The sequence below is a fragment of the Chinchilla lanigera genome, unplaced genomic scaffold (assembly GCF_000276665.1).
Source record: "Chinchilla lanigera isolate Chin_1 unplaced genomic scaffold, ChiLan1.0 scaffold00060, whole genome shotgun sequence".
Classification (NCBI taxonomy): domain Eukaryota; kingdom Metazoa; phylum Chordata; class Mammalia; order Rodentia; family Chinchillidae; genus Chinchilla; species Chinchilla lanigera.
In genome coordinates this window covers 5,544,806-5,569,168 of record NW_004955461.1, presented here as the reverse complement: position 1 = coordinate 5,569,168, position 24,363 = coordinate 5,544,806, and the positions used below count along the sequence as shown (strand labels likewise).

General features: G+C 40.9%; 1 protein-coding gene across 3 annotated transcripts in view; it reads left to right on the top strand.

The window, feature by feature from the left end:
• The window catches only part of Adcy8 (adenylate cyclase 8 (brain)), a 227,867-nt gene that overhangs the window by 156,406 nt on the left and 47,098 nt on the right, over nt 1-24,363 (top strand). For 2 of the 3 annotated variants that reach the window (XM_005398004.2, XM_005398002.2), the window contains 3 exons: nt 5,756-5,856; nt 12,952-13,153; nt 15,119-15,208. In XM_005398004.2, the coding sequence (XP_005398061.1) occupies nt 5,756-5,856; nt 12,952-13,153; nt 15,119-15,208 (393 nt within the window). The remainder of the gene's footprint in view (nt 1-5,755; nt 5,857-12,951; nt 13,154-15,118; nt 15,209-24,363) is intronic. The other variant, XM_005398003.2, reaches the window with a different exon arrangement.

Genomic DNA, 24,363 nt, shown 5'->3' with positions numbered 1-24,363 from the left:
ACTACAAAATAATTCTATAAATTATGCGTCCTGCATTAAATTGTTTCCCTTGCAAAGCCTGACTATAACAATGCTCTATTCCAAAATTTTAAAATTATTGCAAATTAAACTCTGACTTGTGTACAATTACACATTTTATCCAAATACTCCAATTTAAAGATGCCATGAGCCATTGTCATGCTACATAATGCATGTATTTAACAATAGAACAGAAATTGAATTTCTACATTCATTTATGTGAAATTATCCTGATAGAAACAATGCTTTATTGGTTCATACCAACAAAAAATTGTGCTAGAAAAGCATCTTTCTTCAAAGTGTATTTTTCCAAAGATGGAATGGGATCTCAAGTGAGGAGCTGATTTTGCCATCACAGAAATAGTCAGGTCAGAGTTCATGGCTCATTTCTGAGAAATATTACTGAGTAAAATTACCATTAGTAAAGTTTGGACCAAGATGACAAATACAATCGACTCCCACAGATAAGATTTCATAATGTCACTTACAATTTAGATAAAAAGACATACTACAGTTGCAGTTTGGCCAATTAGCTAGGTAACTACTGTAATTGGAAGCATTCTCTGTATCTTATAGAGATGTAAGAATGCTGACAGCACCCTTATTTTATACTTGAAGGGGAGAATCTCTGAGAGTAGGGTGATTCCCTACCACCACCAAGGAGGATTTTTGACGACTATCTCAGGCACAAAAACAGAAGATTGGAGGCTCTGCCTATCACCTCTGCAGCCGATTTTCCTGGTCAACCTTCTGTGAATGAGAGCCCATGAGCTTTTCCTTCACGTGCTCGACTGAAACTTCTCCATCTCTTTGTGACAGATGTAGAACTGGCCCCCAAGGCTCTGATTTCACTTTTGAAGATGACTTTCAAGAGAGTTTGATGCCAACATCTCCAAAAATGGACAAAACCAGACACAAGTCTTCTTGCATTGGGGCTTGAGATATGGCTCAGTGGCAGAGTTCTTGCCTTATATGCACAAGGCCCTGGGTTCGATCCCCAGCACCACAAAAAAAAGACTTACAAATTTTCTTACTCATTCCATGGGAGAGAATGTCAAGTCTTAACTTCATCAAATTAAGTCAGCATTTTCATTTCTGAAACAAGTTTATTCCCCAGATTATAGCTCCTCTTCTTCTACTGCATCCTATATAAAATCTACTATCTCTTTGGTTTTATTCCCTCTTATCAGTTCACCCATCCAGGCCTGAAGAAGCAGCTCTTTATTTCACCCATCCATGCATGAAGAAGCAGCTCTTTATTTCACCCATCCAGGCCTGAAGAAGCAGCTCTTTATTTTTCATTATTCATGCAAACACAGCAGTGCTTTCTTACTACACTAATTCACAGTGCTTATGGGGTTATTCTTTGCCCAGGTCATACTTCACTGTAATTCTAACCAAGTCCTACACAGACCCAAATTTTTAGCACATCCCCTTTCTTTGTATCATAAATTACATCTCTGAAATATTATCATGCACACTATGAACAGATAGCAAGAAAGCATGAGGTAGTGCAGCCAGAGAGATCGTGCACTTTGAGTCAAACCCTAGATTCCCCATTCACAACCTGTGGAAGCGTGACTGAGTTTCTCACTCACCGTAATCTTCAGTTTTTCTAGCTAAAATGTGAATGTGAGAAACAGGATTTTCTTCAAAGTGCTACCATAATTAAACTGGATTATCATAAAGCATATAGCACAATACATGCCTCATGCTAGGCATGTCTGATTATTATTCAGTACGTTAGATATTGACTTTTCCCTGATTCCACTCAAGCCTTATAGGCTGAAAAATAGTGATATTCTAAATTCTAAATGAAAAGATTTCAAGGAAATATTTGTGACTTATAGGAGCACCATTGCAGTGGGCTTGTGTCCTGCCTCAGCATTCCCTGCCCGTAAACAGTGGATCCATGAAATGAACTGGACATCAGCCAGTAGGTGTGCTAATTGTCTGAACCTTACTGCTCACCAATCAACAGGGACAAGCATGTGCACATCGCGGATCCTCAAATTTCTTCTCTGGAAAAAATAACTAGATTAACAAGCTTTCTTCTGCAACAAGGATTTGATAAATCATGAAGGTCCAGTAATTATTTCCAAGGACTTCTTTCCTAAAAATCCCTGGAAAAGCGAAAGATTCCACCTATTGTGTGATATTTTCTGAGGCAAGGGGACTAATAAGAACAGGATATTTTCCTAAGTGAGAGGATCATAAATGAAGTCATAATCCCTTTTGAAGAATCTTTTCTGACATACTATATTCAATTAGCAATACTTCTGGGGTCCTGACTGAGTGCAAGGTGCAATTGTGTACAAAGAAATGAGAGACAACATTTTAGAAGGCAATGCCATTGTTGAAAAGAGGTAAAAGTATAGCAATAAGTGTAATTAATTGACAGTAAGAAACATTTATGTTATCATATTCAAGACACTTCTCTAAGGACTTAGCCATATTAGTAACTCATTTCATTCACCCAATAACATTTTTGAGATAGCTCTTATTATTATACAAATTTGGGGCTGGGGATACAGCTCAGTGGCACAGCACCTGCCTGGCAAGCCCAAGTTCTGAGTTCAATTCCCAGTACAAAAGAAAAGCTATATTATACTCATTTTCTAGAAAAATAGAACATAGAAATCTTAGTAAATTTGACTGAATTTGCATACTGGTAGGTGTTGGAGTTAATATTCAAATCCAGGTAGTCTAGCTTTAGATTAGTTCATGCTTGCAACTGAGGTATACCAAGATAAATGGGGGGGCAGGGTTATAGCTCAGCAGTATAAGCACCTGCCTGGTGAGTGCAAGGTCCTGAATTCAATTCCCAGTACCAAAAGGAAAAAATAAATGGGACCAGGAGAGGACAGAACAGAGGCCAGACAAGAGAGCCTAACTCTGGCAGCACAAGTGTGCAACTTAATATAGCTATAAACTCAAGTGTTCAAGCATTCACACATCAAGAGGATGTTAAATGAATCATCACTGAATCCCAGTACTCAGTACTTAGTACTTCCTAATTCCTATTAGGAATTTTCTTTGCATAGGTCTCCTCTTTATATTTTATTTTATTTTTTATTTATTTATTTTTTTTTTTTTTGGTTTTTCTCCGGTACCAGGAACCAAACTCACGACCTTGTGCTTGCCAGGCAGGCACTTTGCCGCTGAGCTAAATCCCCAGCCCCTCCTCTTTATATTTTAAAGTAAAATTCACTTCATTTTGAAACCCAGTATTCTATGTTTGATTGATATCAACTTCAAAGACAAGATGAGTCTCTCATTTGGGGTTTTGAAATTTGAAACTGAAAATAATAGAATGTTTTAGCATTGCAAAACCTATGCATCGTACAAATATCCCCATTTGACAGAAAAAAGAAGTGAGGTTCAAAGAAACTGGATTTGTTACAGTGAAATACCAACAGAGCTGGAGGAGAAGTAAGCTTTCCTGTTGTCTCCACTAGCTTGCTATCTAAAAAAATGAAAAATATAAAATTTTGTGCAGTGTTGGTCTGGACAAATGATGCTTATATGATGCTTTTAATTCATCAGTAAGAATCATTTAGGAAAGAGGGTAGAGGCTTGGGCTCTTCAGAAAAAATGAGAAAGCTTACTTCCCAGTGAAAAAGGGGCAAAAGTGGTCTTTGCATATATTAACTAATCTCATTCTTCCAGCATTTCTTAGAAGATAGCTCCTATTATTATAATATCCATTTTCTAGATGAGCAAACTGAGACATAGAAAGCATAGTAAATTGGTACAAGTAAATTGCAGAGGTAGTTAAGTGTTGGATCTGGTATTCAAATCCAGGTAGTCTATCTCCAGATTAGTCCATGCTTACAACCAAAGTATAAAAGGATAAGTGGGGCCAGATGAGGACAGAGCAGAGGGGAAAGAAATCCTTTGCCAAGGAGTGAGTTCTCAAGTTTGGCACTGGGAATGTTTAAGTGGCAGATACTTAAGACCCTACAATGCCCTGCCCCAGCTTAGAAGGGAAAATAATCCACCCCCTAACAAAAGAAAGGTCACATGAGACTAATCATCAGACATCTGAGTAGACATCAGAATTGTTATGGAAAAGGATTGCAGCATTGAGAACTGACTGTCCATTACATCTTCAAAATGTGATGATGATGATGATGATGGTGGTGGTGATTATAATGGTAATGATTACAACTAAGTAAAGAAGGAAGACATTAAGAATAAGACATTAAGCACACTGAAACTTTCTATTGGTGTTAAAATTGCAGTATCAAATCCATTTAACCAAGCTGGCTTACAATTAATCAGTCATCCCAAAAATAATTAAATCTTGTGCAACCAGGTGCTAAGGAATTCAGACACTTACCTTTCTTAGGATTAACTGTTTTGTGGCTAATTCATTCATTTTTAAGCTGTTTGTGTGGTCTCTGTGGCTGTACCCAGTTCTTAGGTGACACTATTGGTGACTATTAATAACATGGATTTTCTCATGATTTTATCAGGCGTGAGCATGGCTTATAATGAACCTTCACAGTCATGTTCATGGAGCCCCTCCAGATACCAAGTACTTTAGGTTGTCAGCAACTGAACAGAAGCCTCCATACTGGGGCAGAGAAAAACAAAAGCTGTAATTGTACAGTCTTTTCAGATCTGTTCCTAAACTTTTAGCCATGACACTGAACAGTAAGCTCCAGTCTAAAACCCAGGCAATGGCATGAAGTCAGTGTGAGACTGAAAATCACATAATTGTTATTGCAAACACCACACAAAAACAAGTTAGACTAATTTCATTATTTCACTGACCTTGCTGAAACCTTATCTTGGTATTGTGGGCATATGGCCTAAAATGTTATGAGATCATTTTTTACCATATTCCTAAGCTTAGATTTCTCTTTCTTCTAACCATGCGAAAATAAGATGATCAGCATAGCAAAGTACTGGACTTCTCTGCAATTAAGACAAAGTGAAGGTCTTGGTTGAGACTAATTCTAAGATCTTTCCCAGTTTCAGAAGCCCTCCTTCTCTCTCAAAGAAGGAAATTATTCCTCAGTTTAGTGACTTCAAGATGTTTGCAAAGAAGGGGCAAGAGTAAGGCAAATTCGTACTCAATGCCAATCTCCCAGGAGATTTTAAAGCTGGACAATGAAATTACTGATTATTCTGGGCAACCAAAATTAAGTTACCACCCCCCTCAGGGCTGCCTGCAGTGGACAGCTGAAAGGCATCATGCACATCACTGTGCCAGTCTTGGTGTCTCTTCTCTGAGAAAAAGGACACACTGACTAGAGATTTACTAGCAGGGGTGAAGACTCTCTGGTAAACCATGTTTCTGTGTCTTCAAAACTAACAGGAAGAAAAGCAAGGTCCTCAAATGGCTTAAATGTACTCATGAAGAAATACAATATGAATGTGATTTTCTATGCATATTGCTGTGTGCTCTTCTGTTACAATCACTGTAATTTTGCAGAGAGGGGAAGAAGTGGATGAACACATGCACACTTTTCCTCCCAGAATTTGTAGCATGAAAAGACTTGTATTTACTCCTGAGCTTACTTTGACTTGTAGGTTGGCAGGAAGGATGGGGATAGTGCTCTATAAAGGTTTTATGAAGATATGGATTCTTCTTGATATTTTAAAAAAATATTAAATTGTCTTGTTTCTTGTTGCTGTTTCCCCTAATCTTAGACATTGCTAAAACTTAACTCTTCCAAAAGTTTAAATCTGCTGCAAAATAATTCATTCTCCTTTTTTTTAATTACAGTATTCTCAAATGAGAGATGAAGTATTCAAGTCAAACTTGGTCTGTGCATTTATCGTTCTTCTGTTTATCACGGCAATACAAAGTTTGCTTCCTTCTTCAAGGTAAATACAGCTGGGGATGTAGCTCAGCGGCACAGCGCCTGCCTGGCAAGCGCGAGGTCATGAGTTCAATTCCCAGTACCAAAAAATAAAGAAAGAAAGACATAACTTCAAGATAAATACAGAAGGACTAATTTATCAGGTGAAATGTCTGTAAGATGACCTCCTCTTACCTGGAGCCAGCCAAATGGCCTTTTCCAGGAATCAGAATTATACTGCCTGACCAACATGTTTCACAGTTCAGTGTCTATTCACTGCCTTAGACTGCATAATAATTTCATTTCTCATCTAGAGCAAGAGTCTTCTTCCCAATCTGAATGAAAACAAGCAACCAAAGTCAAAATAGGCCCCACCCATACCAACACTGCACTGATAAATAACTCTCTATAAGAACCTCAGTCTTCATTTAATTGTTCATAGATATACCATCATAGTTTCCTGAGTCAGCAAAATTGAGTCTTCAGCAATACTATAAGCACCTACTTGAGGGCCAGTCACTTCCAAATACTGCTCTACATACAATAACTCCACAAATCTTCCTGGGTTAGGTTCTATGCCTTTACTCATTTTAAGAAGAAGGGAATTGAAGATCAAACCAATGAAATACACTGCCCTAGGTCTCCCAGGTGAAAAATATTAGAGCATGGACTGAAAACCACTGTACTGAGTGGGGTGTGGTGGCACACACCTGAACCCCAGCACTCAGAAGGCTGAGGTGAGAGGATTGCCATGAGTTTGAGGCCAACCTGGGATACATACCAGAACTACATAGCAAGACCCTGTCTCAAAAACAAACAAACAAGCAAAATCACTGTCTCTTGGTATCTTTCTCTGACTTATTCCCTGTATAGCATATACATGTCTACATATGTATCTACATGCATAGGATATAAACAGATACATATGTAGCATATACATCTAGACATACACATATATTTTATTTAGTTCTTTGTCGAAGAGGATTAGGGTCATGGAAAGAGATTGAAGAATACTAAGTTGTGAGTGTCAGTGGGTGGGACCTTACCAGCTGGACTTCCCTCCTTTCTTCTGTCTGGGGAGATGTGGGAGCTGAGAATGATATGCTCACACCTTTCACGGTCCCTCCAGACTTTTGGTGCACAGGGTGTTAAGGGCCTACTATGCACCTGCCTGGTGGACAGTGGCACATACAAACATTCTTGCCATCATAAGGCTTACAGTTTCCTGGAGGTAAAAGTTGAACAATTAGCTAAGCAGCTGTGATGCAGGATGGTGACTGTCTTCTAAAGGATTGTGAATGGGAGATGAGCCACACTTCCCAGGGGAGGACCAGTGACAGCCCAGTGCTCCTGATGGAGCTCACCAGTCATAAAAAAGACCAGGAAGGGCTGAGATAATGAAAGGCTAGAGACACTACTCTGAAAGAGAAGATTGTGTTGTGTGAGTCTTATTAGGGAGTCGTGACTGACAGACAAAGGAGACTCTCTTGAAGCATTTTATTTAAAGACATGATAGGCTTGGTGATTAGAAGGGTCACAGTGAATGTGAGTAGGGGAGGACATAGGTAATGAGTGAGCAATTGCAAAACTCCAAGCAAGAGAGCTGCTAGGGCATAGTTCTGAAGTACAGCATTTGCCCTGGATGCACACAGTCCTGGGTTCAGTGCCCAGCACTGCAAGTTCTTTTTTAAAATCCAGGTAAGAAATAATTGGGACAAGAAAATAGTTGTGGAGGAGAATGGGGAGGAAGATATTCTAGATATGTTAGGGCAGTTCAGAGTTCCCAGTGTCTGCCTGGCTGTGGGGAGTGAGATAGATGGGAAAGACCCAAATGCTCCTGAGGATCTGGACTTGTCACTGGACAGGAGGAATCACTGGCCTCTAGAGGAAGTTAGATCACACTTGCCAGCAAGTCTGGGCAGATTCGCTTCCCAAGTACTTGACTGGGAGAACAGAGACAGTCTTGGCACCCTGGTTCCTGGGTTGAAAACAAACCCTGCAACCTAACCCAGGAGGTAGACATAAGGAGTCTCCGACCCTGGGTCCACGCTGAACCTTATAACAGCAGTATAGCGAGTGTTCCAACTTCATTTGCTTCCTGGACAGCAAAATCTGACCTGAAGCAAACTTCTAAACTCTGACGAGACAATCCACATGTGGGAATTGAGTGGTGTGTTTGCTCCTGACACAGCAAAAGCTTTCTGTAATGTGCTGGTTTCCTTTCCATCTCATCCTGTTTGATGCTTTGTAACTAAACAGATGGTTGGTGCCTTTGCCTCACATCTCTTCTGTCATGGGTTTTTTAGCAGATGAGGCGATCTCTACTCATATGGCCACAGCTAATTTTCAGCTCCTGAAGCAAAAATTAATGGACCCTGGCCAAAGGAGGCAATTCTAGCCCAGCTATCTCTTTTAGTCCCCACATGTTCACAAATGTTCCTTTCCTAGAAGGTAAACTAAGGAAAGACTACAAAATACCTCTTGTGGTCACAGAATAATGTATCTAAGTCTGCATACATAGTACAAGACAGACAGAAAGACAAAGGGGAGAGAGAGATGCACAGACAGAGACAGAGAAGGAAAGAGAGAAGAAGAGGGGGAAGAAGAGGGAGGTAGTGAGCAAGAGAGGGAGGAAGAGAAGAAAGAAAGAGGCATTGTGTCTGATTTATTTCTGCGCATCTACCTAGCTATATATATGAATTTAACCTCTGTGAAGCTTTGGTTTCCTCATCTATAAAACAAATTTAAATTAACCATGCCCTATTTTTGCAAACTCTGTTTCCCTTCTCCTTCCAAACCACATAGTTTTCATATGTTGAAAGGACTAAGAATATCTTCCACTCAGAGTTGTTGCAAGGGTCGAATGCACAGTTGCACTCATGGGTCCTCTGCAGGTTCTGGAGTGTCATGCAAATGTCATCTTTTGCTATGGTCTTTCTGTTTCTTTTTGTACCACAAGCTATGTAGGTTGTTCCTTCATTCCCACTGTTCCTGCCTTCCCAGCAAATGTCAAATCATAGTATCAAACTAAATCTTGTTTTACAGACAGGCTGCAGAGGATAATTAGAATGTAATGTCTAGAAATGATCTGGACAGGGCTGTTGGCAAATCCCTGTCATTCTTTTTGCAACTAGATTTCACAAATGAAAGGTTTCCTTACTTCCTGTGTGCACAGACAATGCAAAAGCAAATTCAGAACCGCTGGACGCCTGAATAGCTCTATAATTAGATGAAATTTACAATCTGATGTTATAATGTTTGTGTGTGCAGAAATAAATGAGTGCTGCAGAGCTGCTACAGAGATTTCCAGAGAAATTTTATGCACAGTGCCAGTACTTTGCTAAAAAGCCTGTGTTGTAATTAATATTCTGCCCATTGATCTTTGAAGTGCCTTTGATCTCCTGAATGATACCCTGAGAAAGACAGTTAACATTTTCTTAGGTTCTTACTATGTTTCTTTAGCACTTTATTTATCCTATTAAAATACAGGTTTTTAAATTCCCCTATTAAGGACTAAAAATCATGTTTTAAGGTCATTACCCTGATGATGACTGCGCTGCAGTTTCTGTTTTGGAACTGCAGGTGTAAACACAAGGCTTTGGTTTTTCCACTGGACCACAAGGCCTATCTTTTACCTCTTTCCCTTTTTTCTCAGTAAACCCAGAGGATCCAGGGCTGCAAGGAGTTGTGTGCACAGCCCTCAGCATGCCCTGATGATGCCCTGTCTCCTGCAGTGTATGAGTAAAAGCACAATAGCAACAAAGCATCAGTTTTATAACTGATCATCCAAACAGTTGTCTAAATCCATAAGCAAAACTCTAGCTAAAGTTGGAATATAGAATGTGGACAGAGTTAACACGACATCATCATAAATCTCTTGAATCTTTGCCTCCCTGAGACCCATCTTTAAACTGCAGTGTGAGATCTCACTGCTGGGGAAGACCAACTGAAGATCCATTCATCAGTGCCAAAGATGGGTACATTAGCCTTTCCCTTCCCTGGAGAGAACACAGTGAGCACTTGGAGAGTCTGGGAGTCTTTTCTCTATGCACACTGGTGAGGGAAGGAGAAGTCTTCTCTCTATACAGAAAGCTCAAGTCAAGAAATAGTCCCTGAGCACCCTCGGTGCACTCAGCCCTATCCAGGTGTCATGGAAGAAAACACAAAGAAAGCTGATCCCAGCAGGAGAAACAGTTAAGTGCCAACAGTAGTAGAAATAGCATAGCTCTTGGAACAGACTACGTATATGCAGCTCAGTGCTGCCCTGACTATGGTGCAAAGACATGAGAGAGACAGAGAACAAGAACAAAAAGAGTTTCTTTCCCTGGTTTGCTTCTTCCTCACAGTTGAAAACCAGTCGTGCTTTTTCTCTGTGACTGCATCACATTATTGAAACATGCCAGCCTTGGAATAGTCCTATTCTCCCTTGGGAATGCCTGATAAAGCAATCCACCTGCATTCTCCTTCACTTCCCTCTCCTAGGTGCCCAGAAGTAATGGTGCATTGTCAGGAGTCTTTTTCCAGCCCGCTGGGTGGAGGGTGGTTCCCATCTGCCTTGAGCCCTCTGGGAACTCACTGCTGCAAGAAACTCCTGTTTCTAACTAGAACCCCCACAGAGATTTCTTGTCAAAACGATCTATGAAGTCAAAACTGTGCAAGTGTTTTTAAAAATACTCTAACAATAACTAGAGCAGTGGGAAGAGTCACTTTTCAGGCTTCATGCCCTTGGAACTTGCAGAGCGAATTGACATTATTGGTGACCCCTCTTTGCACAGTTTTATCCCTCTGACTATGATCACATCATGCACTCTTGCTCTCCTCTCTGACCACATTTCCTAAATTCCCTTTGCTCCTCACTAGCTTCTCCCATAGCTTCCTCTTTGGTCTTCTCGCTGTGCACCACCCCATCAGGCAAGCTCTTCTGTTCCCAGATCTTCAGCCGTTCCCAGGTCCGCAGTTGTCCCTCTCACTGCCCAGACTCCCCATAACTGCATAACTCCAGCTGCGTGATCTACAAACACCAAATATTTAACTTGCCTAGAATAAAATTCATCTACTTATCCCCTGTGCAAACTAACTTCTTTCCTTCACTGAAGGTGGTTAAAAAACAAACATCAGTGTCATCCTTCCTGACTTCTGTATGGCAAGAACAACCCCTCCGCACATGTACAAAGCACTCACTGAAGTTGCCTACACATCTCTCCACCTCCAAATACACAGGGCCGCTGCCTGTTTCTGCCTTTTTAGCTCTTGCCTCAACTACTTACGTCTTCTTCCAAACGCTTTTCCTCTTCAATGCACCCTCCACTTCTCACCACTATAAATTGCTTTCAGGTACATTGATCTGATCGTATCTTCCCTAATTAATCGTTTTAAATATCTGCATGTGGCCTAAGGGAGAAAGCTACCTCTCACAGCATCTGTAGGTTCCTTCCCTTTTGGTCTCACAGCCTCACCACCCGGGTTATTGAAAAACCATGAGCACCCTGCCCGCTCATTCTTTAGATGCTTTGATTATCTTTTCCACTCACCGCTACATAAAAAAGCTAATCTGCAGCCTCCAAGTCCTTACCCCAACGACACCTCTTTTGTGAAATTTCCCTTCATTCCCTTTACTGTTTTCCAGATGATAGCTATTCATCACTCTTTGTGTCTCATAGCAAACTGTAGAATGTACAGTGTAAACTGTACAAAGTGTTCATCAATTGTATGTCCATATTCCCCTCAAGATTATGATCTTCTAGAAGATGAAGAAGATGTGTCTCTGTTCCAGGTACCCAGTACCTATCACTATGCCTAAAACAAAAGATTACTGCAAATATGAGAAATGTATTACTCATCAAAGAGTTTAGAATAACAGGGTAACACCGCATGGTGGACTTTAAACCCTAGCTTTAACACTATCAAACTGAATGACCCCTGTGAAGAGGTTCTTTTTTTTTTTTTTTTGTAAGCCTTAAATCTTTACCTGGAAAAAACTCAAAAGAACTCTTAGGTTTGTTTTGAGGAATTGATATTAGCAGTTATATATGAAGTTCTCAGCATAGTGTCTAGCATACAGAGCTCAAAACACTATATTACTGTGGCTAATAATAAATAAGAAAGTTTAGGCAAGAGTGTGTAAGAGATAGTGAAGAAGATAGACTCAACTTCATTCAAGAAACACAAGTTTATATAGCACTACCCAAAGTAAGATATTAAAACCAGGTAGATAAACGTCAATTTGCAGACGATACAAAATCTCCAACCACTTCTATCAAGGTGCCATTTAATACCTATAGCAGTGTGTTGGCTGAAATGATAGTGAGAAAATGACAGATGCCAATGAAGGACCTAAACAGTTGGACACAGAATTGAGAGAAAGGGATGAATCTTCATGGAGAATCGACATGCTTGGTGATAAATTGGTTGATAAAGAGAAAAAGCATCAAAGATGCTCCCAGAGATAGGTTGTAGATCATTAAGTTTCTAGAAACATTCTGAGACCCACCAGTGGTGTCTGATAGACACAGACTTCCATGGGACAGAGTTTGGTGACAACTTGAAGCCCAGGGTATAAAGTTAAGAGTGATATTGAAGCCTTGGACAAGAATAACTTCTTCTTACCCCTGTCTCAAATGACATAATGTATCTCCCATGCAAACCATAGTAATTGCCAACCAAACTGAGAAACTTGAAACTAATGCCAAATCCAGTTCCTGACATCACAGTAGAAGACAGAAAGTTTCACAAAGCCTGCCTTAAACAGTAAAGGCTATGTGGGCTCCTCCCACAGCCAGGGTATGGAGATAAACCCCATAGTTGTTACCTTGCCAGCAGTTGCCCAATGAGAAAAGTGAATGATAAAAGAAGGGGGAAATGAACAAGAGCAAAAAACCAAGCCAGATATTTCAGGTTCCTTGCAAAGTTTCTCAATAGAAAGAGTACTCTAGAGATGAATGTGATTTTTTAAATAGTATGTCTCTTCTACTAATAGCTTTTATCCCAAAGAAATATAACTGTAGAAAAATTGTTGGATACAAGTGTTGTGGAGGGGAGGTCATGTATGTGAATATAGTTGTTCAGCAAGCAGCGAGCAGCTGACCTGTGCCACATAACTCATGTTCTATGTTTCCTACAGAGTGATTCCAATGACCATCCAGTTCTCCATCCTGATTATGCTGCACTCGGCTCTGGTTCTCATCACCACAGCAGAGGATTATAAGTGTTTGCCACTCATCCTCCGGAAAACTTGCTGTTGGATCAACGAGACCTATTTGGCCCGGAATGTCATCATCTTTGCATCTATCTTGATTAATTTCCTGGGTGCCGTCCTAAATATCGTAAGCATCCCAAGTCCTACAACCCTCTGGTGTCTAGTGGAACACCAGGAATTAAGAGTTTGTTGAGCCTACAGCTTTTTGCACTGTCTTCCTTGGTACCAGTCACCTCTACATGCCAGTCCCACCCCAGTTTAGGGGCAAGAACACAAATGTGGCTAATGTCTGGACTTTTCTGTTCGAAAACTGTCTTTTTTTCCCAGAAGGGGAGGTTACTGGTTCCAAAGAAGCCCCAACCCTTCCCCCATTTCCATATTGCCAATGACCTATCTGTTATAACTGTAAGTAAGAATTGCTGTCTGTTCATTAGGTATCAGTCCTTACCAGATATGCACTATGCGCTAAAGGAGGCGCTTCACACATTTTTGTATATAATCCTCACATAAGCCCTGTGAGGTAAGTCGCATTATCCCCACTTTATGGCTGAGGAAACTGAGGCTCAGAGACATGAAATAGCATACTAATAAGCTCTGTCTGACTCCATGACCCATGCTCATCCTACTGTGCTAAATTGTGTCACTGGGATTGGGAGTGGGGTGGGGGGAATGGAATTGAAATAGTAGCCATGTACTGAGCACCTACTATGTGTACCAGGTAGGTATTATTATCCCCATTTGATGGATGAGGAAACTGCATTTCAGGAAGGTTGAGTGTCTTAACTATGGCTTTCTGAGAGTTTGTATTTGATGTCACATAGAGCACTAAGATGAAGCTCCAACTGCCATAATATTATCACTCTTTAATTTGGTAGTCCACATTTTAATAATTTCATTTTCTCCCTAGAATCATACTATGGTAACAATAGTTATCTTCTGCATATGTGCAAATAATTTGTGTTGTGTGTGGATCAGTCAGCTAGATTTTAGAGGTGACTTATCTGGTTCTAAGTCTTAAATTTGGCATGATGACACTGGCTATTTGAGGCATCATCTGGTGACTGAAACTATCAGTGTGCCCTCTGGGCCATAAGGGAATATCCCTGAATATCCAGTGACCCAAGCTATGGACTCCCACAGTGGCTGGGCTATGACTTAGAGGCTTAGACTGCTTTAAATTCACTGCCTAAATTGGCACAAAGCATACTCTACTCAAGTTCTTGTAGTTGTCCTTATATTTTACAGATTATAGCAATTAAAATGGAAGTAGGTAGGATTCGTTGATCACAGGCTGTAGAGTGGTAGCCATGGTCTCAAGTTCAAATGACAAAGTAGGCATTTCTGGGATGCAGGCTTTGGGAAGATGGTTCTGAGTCAGGGTTACTATGCCACAATTTTGTGTAGGGAGATCAGAGACTGTGGAGTCAGATAGACCTGTGTTTCAAATCTCAGATCCAACAGGAACTGGCTCTGTGAGCCTGGACGAGTTACTTTACTTCTCAGAGTTTCATATTTTTCAGTTGTAAAATGGGGATTAAAAATAGTAGCTACATCACAAGGTGGTCGTGAGGCTTTTTTTGTACAGTGTCTGGCACAGAAGAGGCATCTAGCCCATGGTAGTTGTTTGTTTCTAAGTGCCAAAAAATCTCCACCAGCAACATTGTTGTAGGAAATGTCCATCACTTCAACCATGAGTCTTCTGGAAACTGTGCCCCTTCAGATCCTTCAAATCCTCCCAGCTATTGACCTAGAGTCAGGCTGTGAACCTACCCCAGACCACTTCTCCTCCATCCAACTCTCTCTTCTGAGCCCCACAAGCACACTGCAGTGTCACAGAGCAGCCTTAATCTGGCTTCATGAATGGCTTGCAAAAGATTTTCTCTGAGCCAGCAGTTGTGGTTTAAATGAAAGAGGCAATCAAAGCTGGCACCTCCACTGTGAAGTCGAGCCCCCCTAGGGCCCATCTGCCCCAGGCTTCTCCTGAAGCAGAGCTGATAGTGCACCGCTCCATTTCCAGCACTCACACTGACTTTGTTGTTCCTGTGTCTTTTTTGTTTTTTGTTGTTGTTCTTTCTTTTTTTTTAATTCGCAGCTGTGGTGTGATTTTGACAAGTCGATACCCTTGAAGAACCTGACTTTCAATTCCTCAGCTGTGTTTACAGATATCTGCTCCTACCCAGAGGTATTTATTTATAAGCTCCCCTTGGTGAGAGTTGGACGTAGATATCTCCACCAGCTCCAAATAAACAGGACTGGCTAAAGGGTTTTAGAAAATAATCCAGGGGCCCATTTTCCCTCTTATTCCTCCTCCTCCTTCCTTTCTTCTCTTTCCTCTTTTCTGACCATCCTTTTCCTTTACATCTCCTGCTCCATCTTCTGCCTCTGTCCCATCTCCACTCTTTCATCATTTCATTCTGCCTTTTTCCTCCTCCTCTTTTTCTACTTTCTTCACTATGTTTTCTATCCATTTTTCTCTTTCCCTTATGTCTTCATCCTCTAGTCATTTTCCCTTTCATCACCTACAAAATCCTGCAGCAGCACTTGCCATGTGTCCATTATCAGGAAAAGTCATTGTGCAGACAGCATTTGCTGCATTGAAAAAAGAGGGGAGGAAGGGAGGGAGAAAGGAAAGAAGAAAGGAAAAGAGAAGAGGAAGAGAAAGGAAAGGAAAGACACAAAGGTAGAAAACCACAAATAACATTAGATCAAAGTGGTAGAGAGAGTTCCTGGAGCATCACCAGATCAAGAGTCATCCCACCAGAACACCCATCATCACAATGTCTGTTGGATCCTCTCTCAGCTACAGAGGCACTGATCTACCTCTGGGCTTTGAATCAGTCTAAGGGCTCTGTGAGCCATGACCCAGAACTTCACATGTTGGCTGAGGAGTTCTGAGTCTGGAAGAACAGCTTGGAGCTCCCAGCAGATTCTAGCCAACCACACGCCCTAAGGACTCTAAACATACTTGTCTCTAAGAGACTGCCACACTCAGAGACCCTTCAGATGCACAAGAGGAGGAGAAAGAGCGCTGTAGTCTCTGCTAGGTCTGAGGATAGGTCTGAAAAGGAGAGGCAGACTCACCCCCTCCACCCATGTGAAGCAGCTGCTTGAAAGGCAGAGCATCATTCAGTCCTCCAAATGCATGGGGAAGACTCTGCTGCTATCTCCACATCACAAATGCTGGAACTAGAGCTCAGAAAGTAATTTGTTGAGTGCACAGTAGTGCTCCTGCCTGACTTCGTTTCTTCCTCACTTCTTTCCATTCTCCTTTCTGTCCTTCTTTCCTGCTCTTTTTAATTCTGCTATCATGATCTGGCACTGTAATTTAAACCTTATCTGCCTTATTCCTGTTCTCAACCCCCAGAGGAGGAGCTAGGCTCTCCCTAGGGATGTGCATGGCAGGACAGGGGAGCTCATGTGCTCTGGAACTTCCTGTCCATTTAGTGGACTATGTGAGAAGCCAGCTCTATAGGATCCTCTTGGTTTGGAGGACTTGGGGTGACAGGGAATAGGCCAAGTCTTGGATAGTTGGAAACAGGCAAAGTGGGATTTCACTTCCAATGGAGCCAGGTCTTACTGTCTCTGAATTTAAGTTTCCTCATCCATTAAATGAGAAAATGAATACCTCCTCTGCATGGTTATTGTGGAGCTAAGTAAAATGTCCTCATGGCACCTGCCTAGATGAGTTGCAAATGTTTCATCCCTAAGGGGACACCTGACATGAAGCAGGTGTTCATGACCTATTTGGTCTGTACCGCATATTACCCGAAATCAGCACTGTATGCCCCTGGCCCCACTCCTGAGCTTCCTTCCTCGGAAACATAGCACTCAGGGATTTGTAGTTCTAGGGAAGTGGTGGGTAACCTTTTGACCAAACAGCTTCATTTGAGTGCCTCAGTTTCCTTATCCATAAAATAAATGTAAATGTACAACTTTCCAGAACCCTCCTCACTGAATAGTTATGAGAATTAAATGAGTCAATTCATACCAATCATTTAGCACCATAACTGGCATAAAGAATCTATCCATTAAACCATGGTTAATAAATCACTGACCATGGTTTATTGTTTCCAGTAAAATGATTTTGATATTTTTTGGGGGGGATACTGGTAATCAAACTCGAAACCTTGCACTTGCTAGGCAGGTGCTTGTGCTGCAGAGCTATATCCCCAGGCCCTATTAAAATGACTTTGAGCACGTGCTGGAATATACGTTATAGAGAAACATAACTGTAACACTGTGCTAACATACCCGAAACATTACAGAACATTCAAAAATACAGATGAAATTAAAGTGAGATAAAAATATATATAAATTAAAATTGTATTATTTTCTTCCACAACCAAGGAGTCTTCTTGCTCAGGAATCAGCAAACTATGGTCACAGACCAAATGACCAGCCACAGCCACCATATTATTTGACCCACATTTTCCACCCCAATATGTATGGCTATGTTTCTTACTTAGGCATGCTTGCCACAGTAAGAAGAATTAAACATTCTCACCTCTGAAAGGCTTGATCCAACTGCCGGTCACTCACAAGTGTGTGTCCCCAAGTCAATTATTCCATCTCTCTGAGCCTACGTTTCTTTGTCTGTATGCCTAATATCTCTCCCTCCCCCCAGGAGAAACCGTATCCATTTCAAAAAGATGCTATCAACCTGGGTGATGTGGTATAAACTCTTACAATTTTTGGTTCAAAGTGTAATTCAGTTACAGATCAGATGCTTATTGGTTCTGAAAAAGAGTGAAGTTTCAGGAAATGAGTGAAGAAAGTCATACTCCAGCAATGATTTGAGAAGCAGTCTAAGGGAAGAAAAGGACAGTAGTTTGTAAAATAAACGCAAATTCCAGGCAAAACCCCACAGTGTTGTTACCTCTGACATCTGAATGTGGTTGTCAAAGGGCTTTCTAGGAAGACCCTCATTTTAGAATCAAGCCCCTTTATTACAGACTGTGGCACATTTGAGTGGACAGCTTGCTATGTTTGTAAGCGGCCAGAACTGGCTGTGGTTGTGAGGTGAACTCAGTCTTCCACAGAGATGTGATTGTCTATGTCCCACATCCTGGCATCCCTTCTGTCCCCACTTATTCAGGTCCTACTCAACCTTCAAGGCTTTTGCATAGTGCATGTTGGCAGACCCAGCTCCTTCCTGCCTCTCAGACACCCTTACAGTATCATCGCAGTATATGCACCCTATCCTGTCTAGCTAGGACATTCTTCTCCCACCTCCAACTTATAATTTCCTTTAAAGAAGGAAAATATTATTGTCTAGCTACTCAAAATTACTCAAAGGCTCTGTACAAGACAGGGCCCAAAGTGTGTTTAACAATGATTAAAAAGAAAGATGGCATCTTTCCATGGGACTAACTGGGTGAGATCCACCTTCCCACCTGAAGCAAACTAAAACAAAATATATGAAGCAATAGTTTGCAAGACACTGCACATCAGGCAATAAAGGATAGTATCTCAATTAATTTCCTCTTTGCTGAGACACAATACTCTACAACAGTGATGATGAAACTTTTAGAGACCCAGTGCCTAAACTGCAACCCCAAACCAACTCATTTATCACAAAGTGACAACACTGCTATTAAACCTGAATGTCCGATGCTTGGCTGCTGAGGCAATGCTAGGAATGTGCTGACAGAGAGGGCTCTGAGTGCCCTCTATGGCACATGTGCCATGGGTTCACCACACTACCCTGCACTCACAACTAAACAGAGGAAAGGTTTGTTTTGGCTCAGTTTGTAGAGGTTTCAATCCACAGCCAGTAGGCTCCAAGGCAGGGTGGCACAGCAGAGGGGCATGGCAGAGGAGGTTTGCTTATGGCATGGTGGTCAGGAATCAGAGAGTAACCAAGGGAGGAGGGAAGCAGAGAGACGCTTCAAGGCCACCCGCCCCCATGACCCACCTCCTCTGACCAGGTCATGAGCAGATACTTTATGCCAGATGACTCCCAACATCACATTTGACTATAACCTTATCAGTGGACTAATCACCCCTGAAAAGCCCCACTTGTGAGCACATGAGGCTTTTGGGGAACATCTAAATACAAGCCATAACAGACAGTGATTGCTGAAAAGCAGGAAGGAAATGAAAGAACCTTGCAATTGCCTGAGCTTTATTGTCGCCTTAAGTGAGTTCAGACCGTGGCTCAGGGCAGTGTCTCTCTCCAGAGGAATCCCAGGGGACTCCTGATCTGGCTGTACACAGCTGCAAGTCTGGGAAACAAATGTGGCCAGAGCTTACAGAACACTCTGCTAGAGAGGGTAGAATGACATGGGGAGAAACTCAGAGACCTGCAGAGGGTCTGCTCACTACAAACACATGAAGAAGCAAACTGATGCTCAGAAAGAACCAGCTGAAAGGATCAGTGCCTAGAACTCATCAGACTGGAATAGTGTTTGCTCCCACCAGCCAGACCCAAAATGTCACAAGGTATGGGGGCCTTGGCAATCAGAAGGATCTGCTCTACTTCTTCCTTTCAGAAGTATAAAAGCAAAACAGAAAAAGATCAAACTGTTCTACACAATTTCCTTGTGTCCCAGATGAATTTCAAAAATATGTGTAAGATTATAAAAACTATTTAACATGGTAAAGTCATGATGGCTGGCATCCAGTCAAAGATCCTCCAGCATTAAAAAGGAGAAAAATGTGACTGATAACGAAAGGAAAAAAGTGGGTCAGTGGAAGCCAACTCAGAACTGGCTATGTATGTTATAATTAAAAAACACAGACAGTAAAGTAATATCATAACTGTATTCCAGCTGCCAGAAACTTAAGAAACACAGGATATATATAAAAAATCCAGACTGAATATGGAGAAGCAAAGACTATGATAATGTGAGAGATGAAAATGACACTAAAAGAAAATTTAGGGGCTGGGGATTTAGCTCAGCAGCAAAAGCGCCTGCCTGGCAAGCGCAAGGTCGTGAGTTTGGTTCCCGGTACCGGAGAAAAAAAACCAAAAAAAAAAAAAACTTATGGGAGCATTATAAATATTTTTATACTTTATATTTATCATTTATATTTTATATCTTATATTTATATATACTTATATGTTTTTATACATATATATATAAAATTAAGGTTGTCCTCCAATTCCAAAAATAAGAAAGAGGTAGATAAAAGTATAAAAAATGAAAAAGCAAATAAAAAATAGATAATAAATCTTTTGCAAAAGAGAGGGGACCAAGAGATGGAGGGAAATGGGAGGGAGAAAAAGGAAAAAGGATGAAAGAAAAAATTAAGATGTGTTGTGTGCATGTACCAATTCCCCGTGAGGAATGCGATCATTATGTACTTCAAGCACGTATGAATAAAAATTAAAATTAAAACATTTAAAGATATAATGCCAATGTTTTTCCAAATTCAATGAAAACTATAAGCTCCCATGTTCAGAAATTTCAGTAAATCCCCAGCACAAGAAACACTGAACACACACAGAGACACACACACACTCCATAATCAAATTGTTCAAAACAAGTCATAAAGACAAAAAATCTTAAAAGTAAGTAGAGCAGGAAAAATATGTTATATACTAAAAAATAAGGATCAGAAGTGCAGAAGGCTTTAAAAAGACAACCATGGAAACTAGAATTCAGAGTAGACAAACACATCTTAAGATTATACCAGAGCACCAAACATAAACAAAAGCTTTTTCCCCTACCTGACCCAGTCTGAAAAACAGCTTAGACAGTCAGACCAGTGTTCTCCACTTGCACCCAGGATGGTGACACCCTCATTCCCTGAGCCTGTCAGGACCTCAGGCTGAACCGGGGACAAGGAGAGCAGCTCTGTCTTCCACCTGGGCACATTTCACTGTGCTGCTCACATCAACAGCTGTGACTGTGAGGGACGAGGTCGTGTGTGAGTTCACTGACAACTTTGGATCATTGCTCTGGGCCACACTGAGTTTTAAAAATGTTCTGCTTGATTTCTTTCCTTGTCGTGAGTTTATAATGCCGTGATGTTTTAGCAGCAACCAAATGGACACAGAATCTAGTCTATGTGTAACTTCTGTGAGTAGATGCTCGATTCCTTTTTGGTTATCATTGTGTAAAATTCTTCTCCTCCCTCTCTTGTAAGAAACCATGCGCACAGTGCCAGGGTAATCTATGTCTCAGTATGACGATGTTCCAACATCAGCATGGTGTCCCTCAGCCTGGTGCAGTACTTTGGAGCATAATAGATCCTCAGTTGACAATTGTAGATAAACAAATGGATGGCTCGGTGTGTAAAGTACTTGTTTTGTGGCTTTTTTTAAAGCAGGCATTACTTCTCTTAGTACCTTATTTTGTCATGGGATTCTGATTTTGTCAGACTTGGAAAATTTGGTTTACTTGTGATTTCCCAAACTAGTCTGTCACCTGAGAGTAGAAAGCCTTGAGAATTCAGAAGCAGAAAAGTTCTGTATGTGCTTTCCTCCTCTGGAAAATAGAAATAAGGTGAGAGTCTATCCTGGGGACATTTAAGAATTAAATAAGATGAAGCACCTAAGATCATTCATAGAATACTTTGCACAGGTTATTTACCCAATAAATGTTTGGCTGTAACTGTTATATCTACCCTCCCTTAACTTGCCCTGATTCACAGTTATCCCCCCAGGTTGGTCATGCACGCATCTTACCTAGGGTTCATGTAGCATAAGGATCTGGTCTGACCCACACCATGTCCTCCACATTTATCCATTGTCCATTCCCAATTTTTCACACCTTTAGAAATGCCTTTTCCTCTTTTGTCTAACTTACGTACCAAAATGCCAGTGCTCATTGCAGCATCAACATTTTTTAATGCTCTAAAGGGTGTGTTATTTTTGAGTCCCTTCCTCCCTTTCCCAGTGCAAAGGTAATGCACAGATTGCTTCCTCCACCAAAGATTAAGTACCTAAAGTTTCTCATATAATTCTGGGCATTATCTTATCCTTAAAAGATGCAAGAAGAAGCAGGGAACCTTATTACTATACAGCAGTCGTGGCAAACCTTTGACACGTGTGTGCCCCGGCAGGCTGTTTTTTATTATTGAAGTCCCTAAAAGGTTCACCATCCCTGCTACTGAGGATACAGAGGTGTTGGATGCAGAGGTCTCAGGAGTACAAGAACTCAGTACAAAATGGGCATTAAACAACTGCCTCAGCTGAAATTCTATGTTTTAAAACAAGATGAAAGAACTTTACAAAAGGAAGTAGTGCACCCAAAAGCTATGCTGTATCTGTGCATATATTTTGCATTGTAAATATATGATAGATGCAATTTTGCACCCTGCTTTCCAGTTTATTTAAAAAACGGTTGCTATGTTGTCACTTCAGTGCTCTCGTGAAAATCCTGTACACTGAACTATTTATTCTTTGAGATACAAGTGTTTTCGCTACTGCCCTCTAATTCTCCCCTTCACATCCCCAACAAGTTCTAATTAAAATAATATATTAACATTCCTGTTTCTCTTTGTGTACAGCCCCTAAGCATAGTAGTTCTTATATTTTGTCTTTGCACCTTCTGCCTTTATTTTTTATGTTCTGTTTGCATGGTCCCTTCTACATTGTAACTTCAACTGCATAATGATACATGTGCATCCACAGACCACATCCATCTTCCTGGGGTAACATAAAAGAACAGAAATTTTAGAATCACTGGGTACAATATCTTCTCATTTTATAGGAAACATGAAATTGACAGATCCCGACCAGTTAGAAAAGAGGCATTCACAGAGCTATAACATTCCTCAAGGGGCTGGGGATTTAGTTCAGTGGCACAGCACCTGCCTGGCAAGCACAAGGTCGTGAGTTCAATTCCTGGTCCAGGAAGAAAAACAAAAAAACAAAAACATTCTTCTAGCTTTTTGTTTTCCTCCTGTTTCCTTGGCCCACCCCACTGTTCACTCAAAATGTACAGGGACAGAGGAGATACTCATGATTTTGTCCTAGGCCTTGCTGTCTTTGATACCATGTGGTTTTTCAGTACCTGTGTAAGGTTCCATTTTAAAGGGAAAGGTTAGCTAAACCATAGTGAGGAGAATCCTTTAAATGGAATGGAGGATGCTGGGAACTAAAAGGGAAATATCTATCATTTCATTGCATAAATACAGACTTCCCTTTGCCTATTATACCCTCAGAAAGCTTGGTTTAAAAAAAAAAGACAACACATTTGCTACTTTTCTGCCTGCCTGTGTTACTAGCTCCCCTTATGATCAGTTGCATGATTCCTCATTATAACCCAAGAAATTAATTCTGCTGACACATTGCTCCTTAGACCTTTGCATTTGTGGATTCTGTCTTCCCATTTTCTGTCATGTGAAGCCTTCTCCATCATTCAAAGTCCAGTTCAGCCTCATCTACTCCAGACAAGCCTTTGGCCCTAAGAATGTGCTTGTCCCTGCCCATTGTGCCTGGTCATATTGCTGGCAAGGCACTCTCACAGTGGACTACTGCTGCCCTGTTCTTATCTGTTTCATTTTTTTTCACCATAATTTCCTTTAGTCCCGGGATGTCTCTCATTCTTCTTGGAATTTCAAGGGTCTATCACATGGTTTATTATAATAGGCACTCACTAAATGCTTATTACATTTTTTTCAAAAATTCAACTCATGTGCCCCTATAATTTTTGCTCCAAGAGCACAATTATTTCCATGACATTTGATCTAATGCAGGTTTAATTTGTATTGATAAAACCATGCACAACCCTTTATTATAATGCAGGCAGTGAGGAGCCAGGAACCCTCACACCTATTTCTCTTTCCTTTAGTCTTTGTTTAAATATAAGGTCTTAGAAGTTTCTCTGGATAGAGAAAATAAACTCTGAAGAATGAACTTCTTCGCTGGATGTGTTGGTGCATACCTGTAATCCCAGCACTCAAAAGACTGAGGCAGGAGGATCACTGTGAGTTCAAGGACTAGCCTGGGCTACACAGTGAATTCAAGGCCACCCAGAACTACACAGCAAGACCCTGTCTCAAAAAAACAAATATCTTATTGCCTGGTCAGTTCACATACAGCTTTCTGTACAAAGGCATCAAGATGAATTACTTCAAAATCCTGCCTAAGGGAAAATCATAAGCAACAACCAAAGAAGGCTTATCATCCCATTTGTACAAGGACATAACTGAATTTATTAGGAAACAAGACACTAAAGTAAAGGGTGCACTGGACACAAGGCTCCCAAAGGACAGGGACAGTGCCTTACTGATTTCTGAGACTACCTGTGCACCACTGGGAACAGGGTCTTTGTCCTCAGCTGGCAATCAGGGCACTATCCATATTTGCCTATATCCATATTTGTTGCAAAGTATCATGAATGAGCCAGCAGAGTTTAAGAAATTAGAAATGTGTCTTCAGGGATG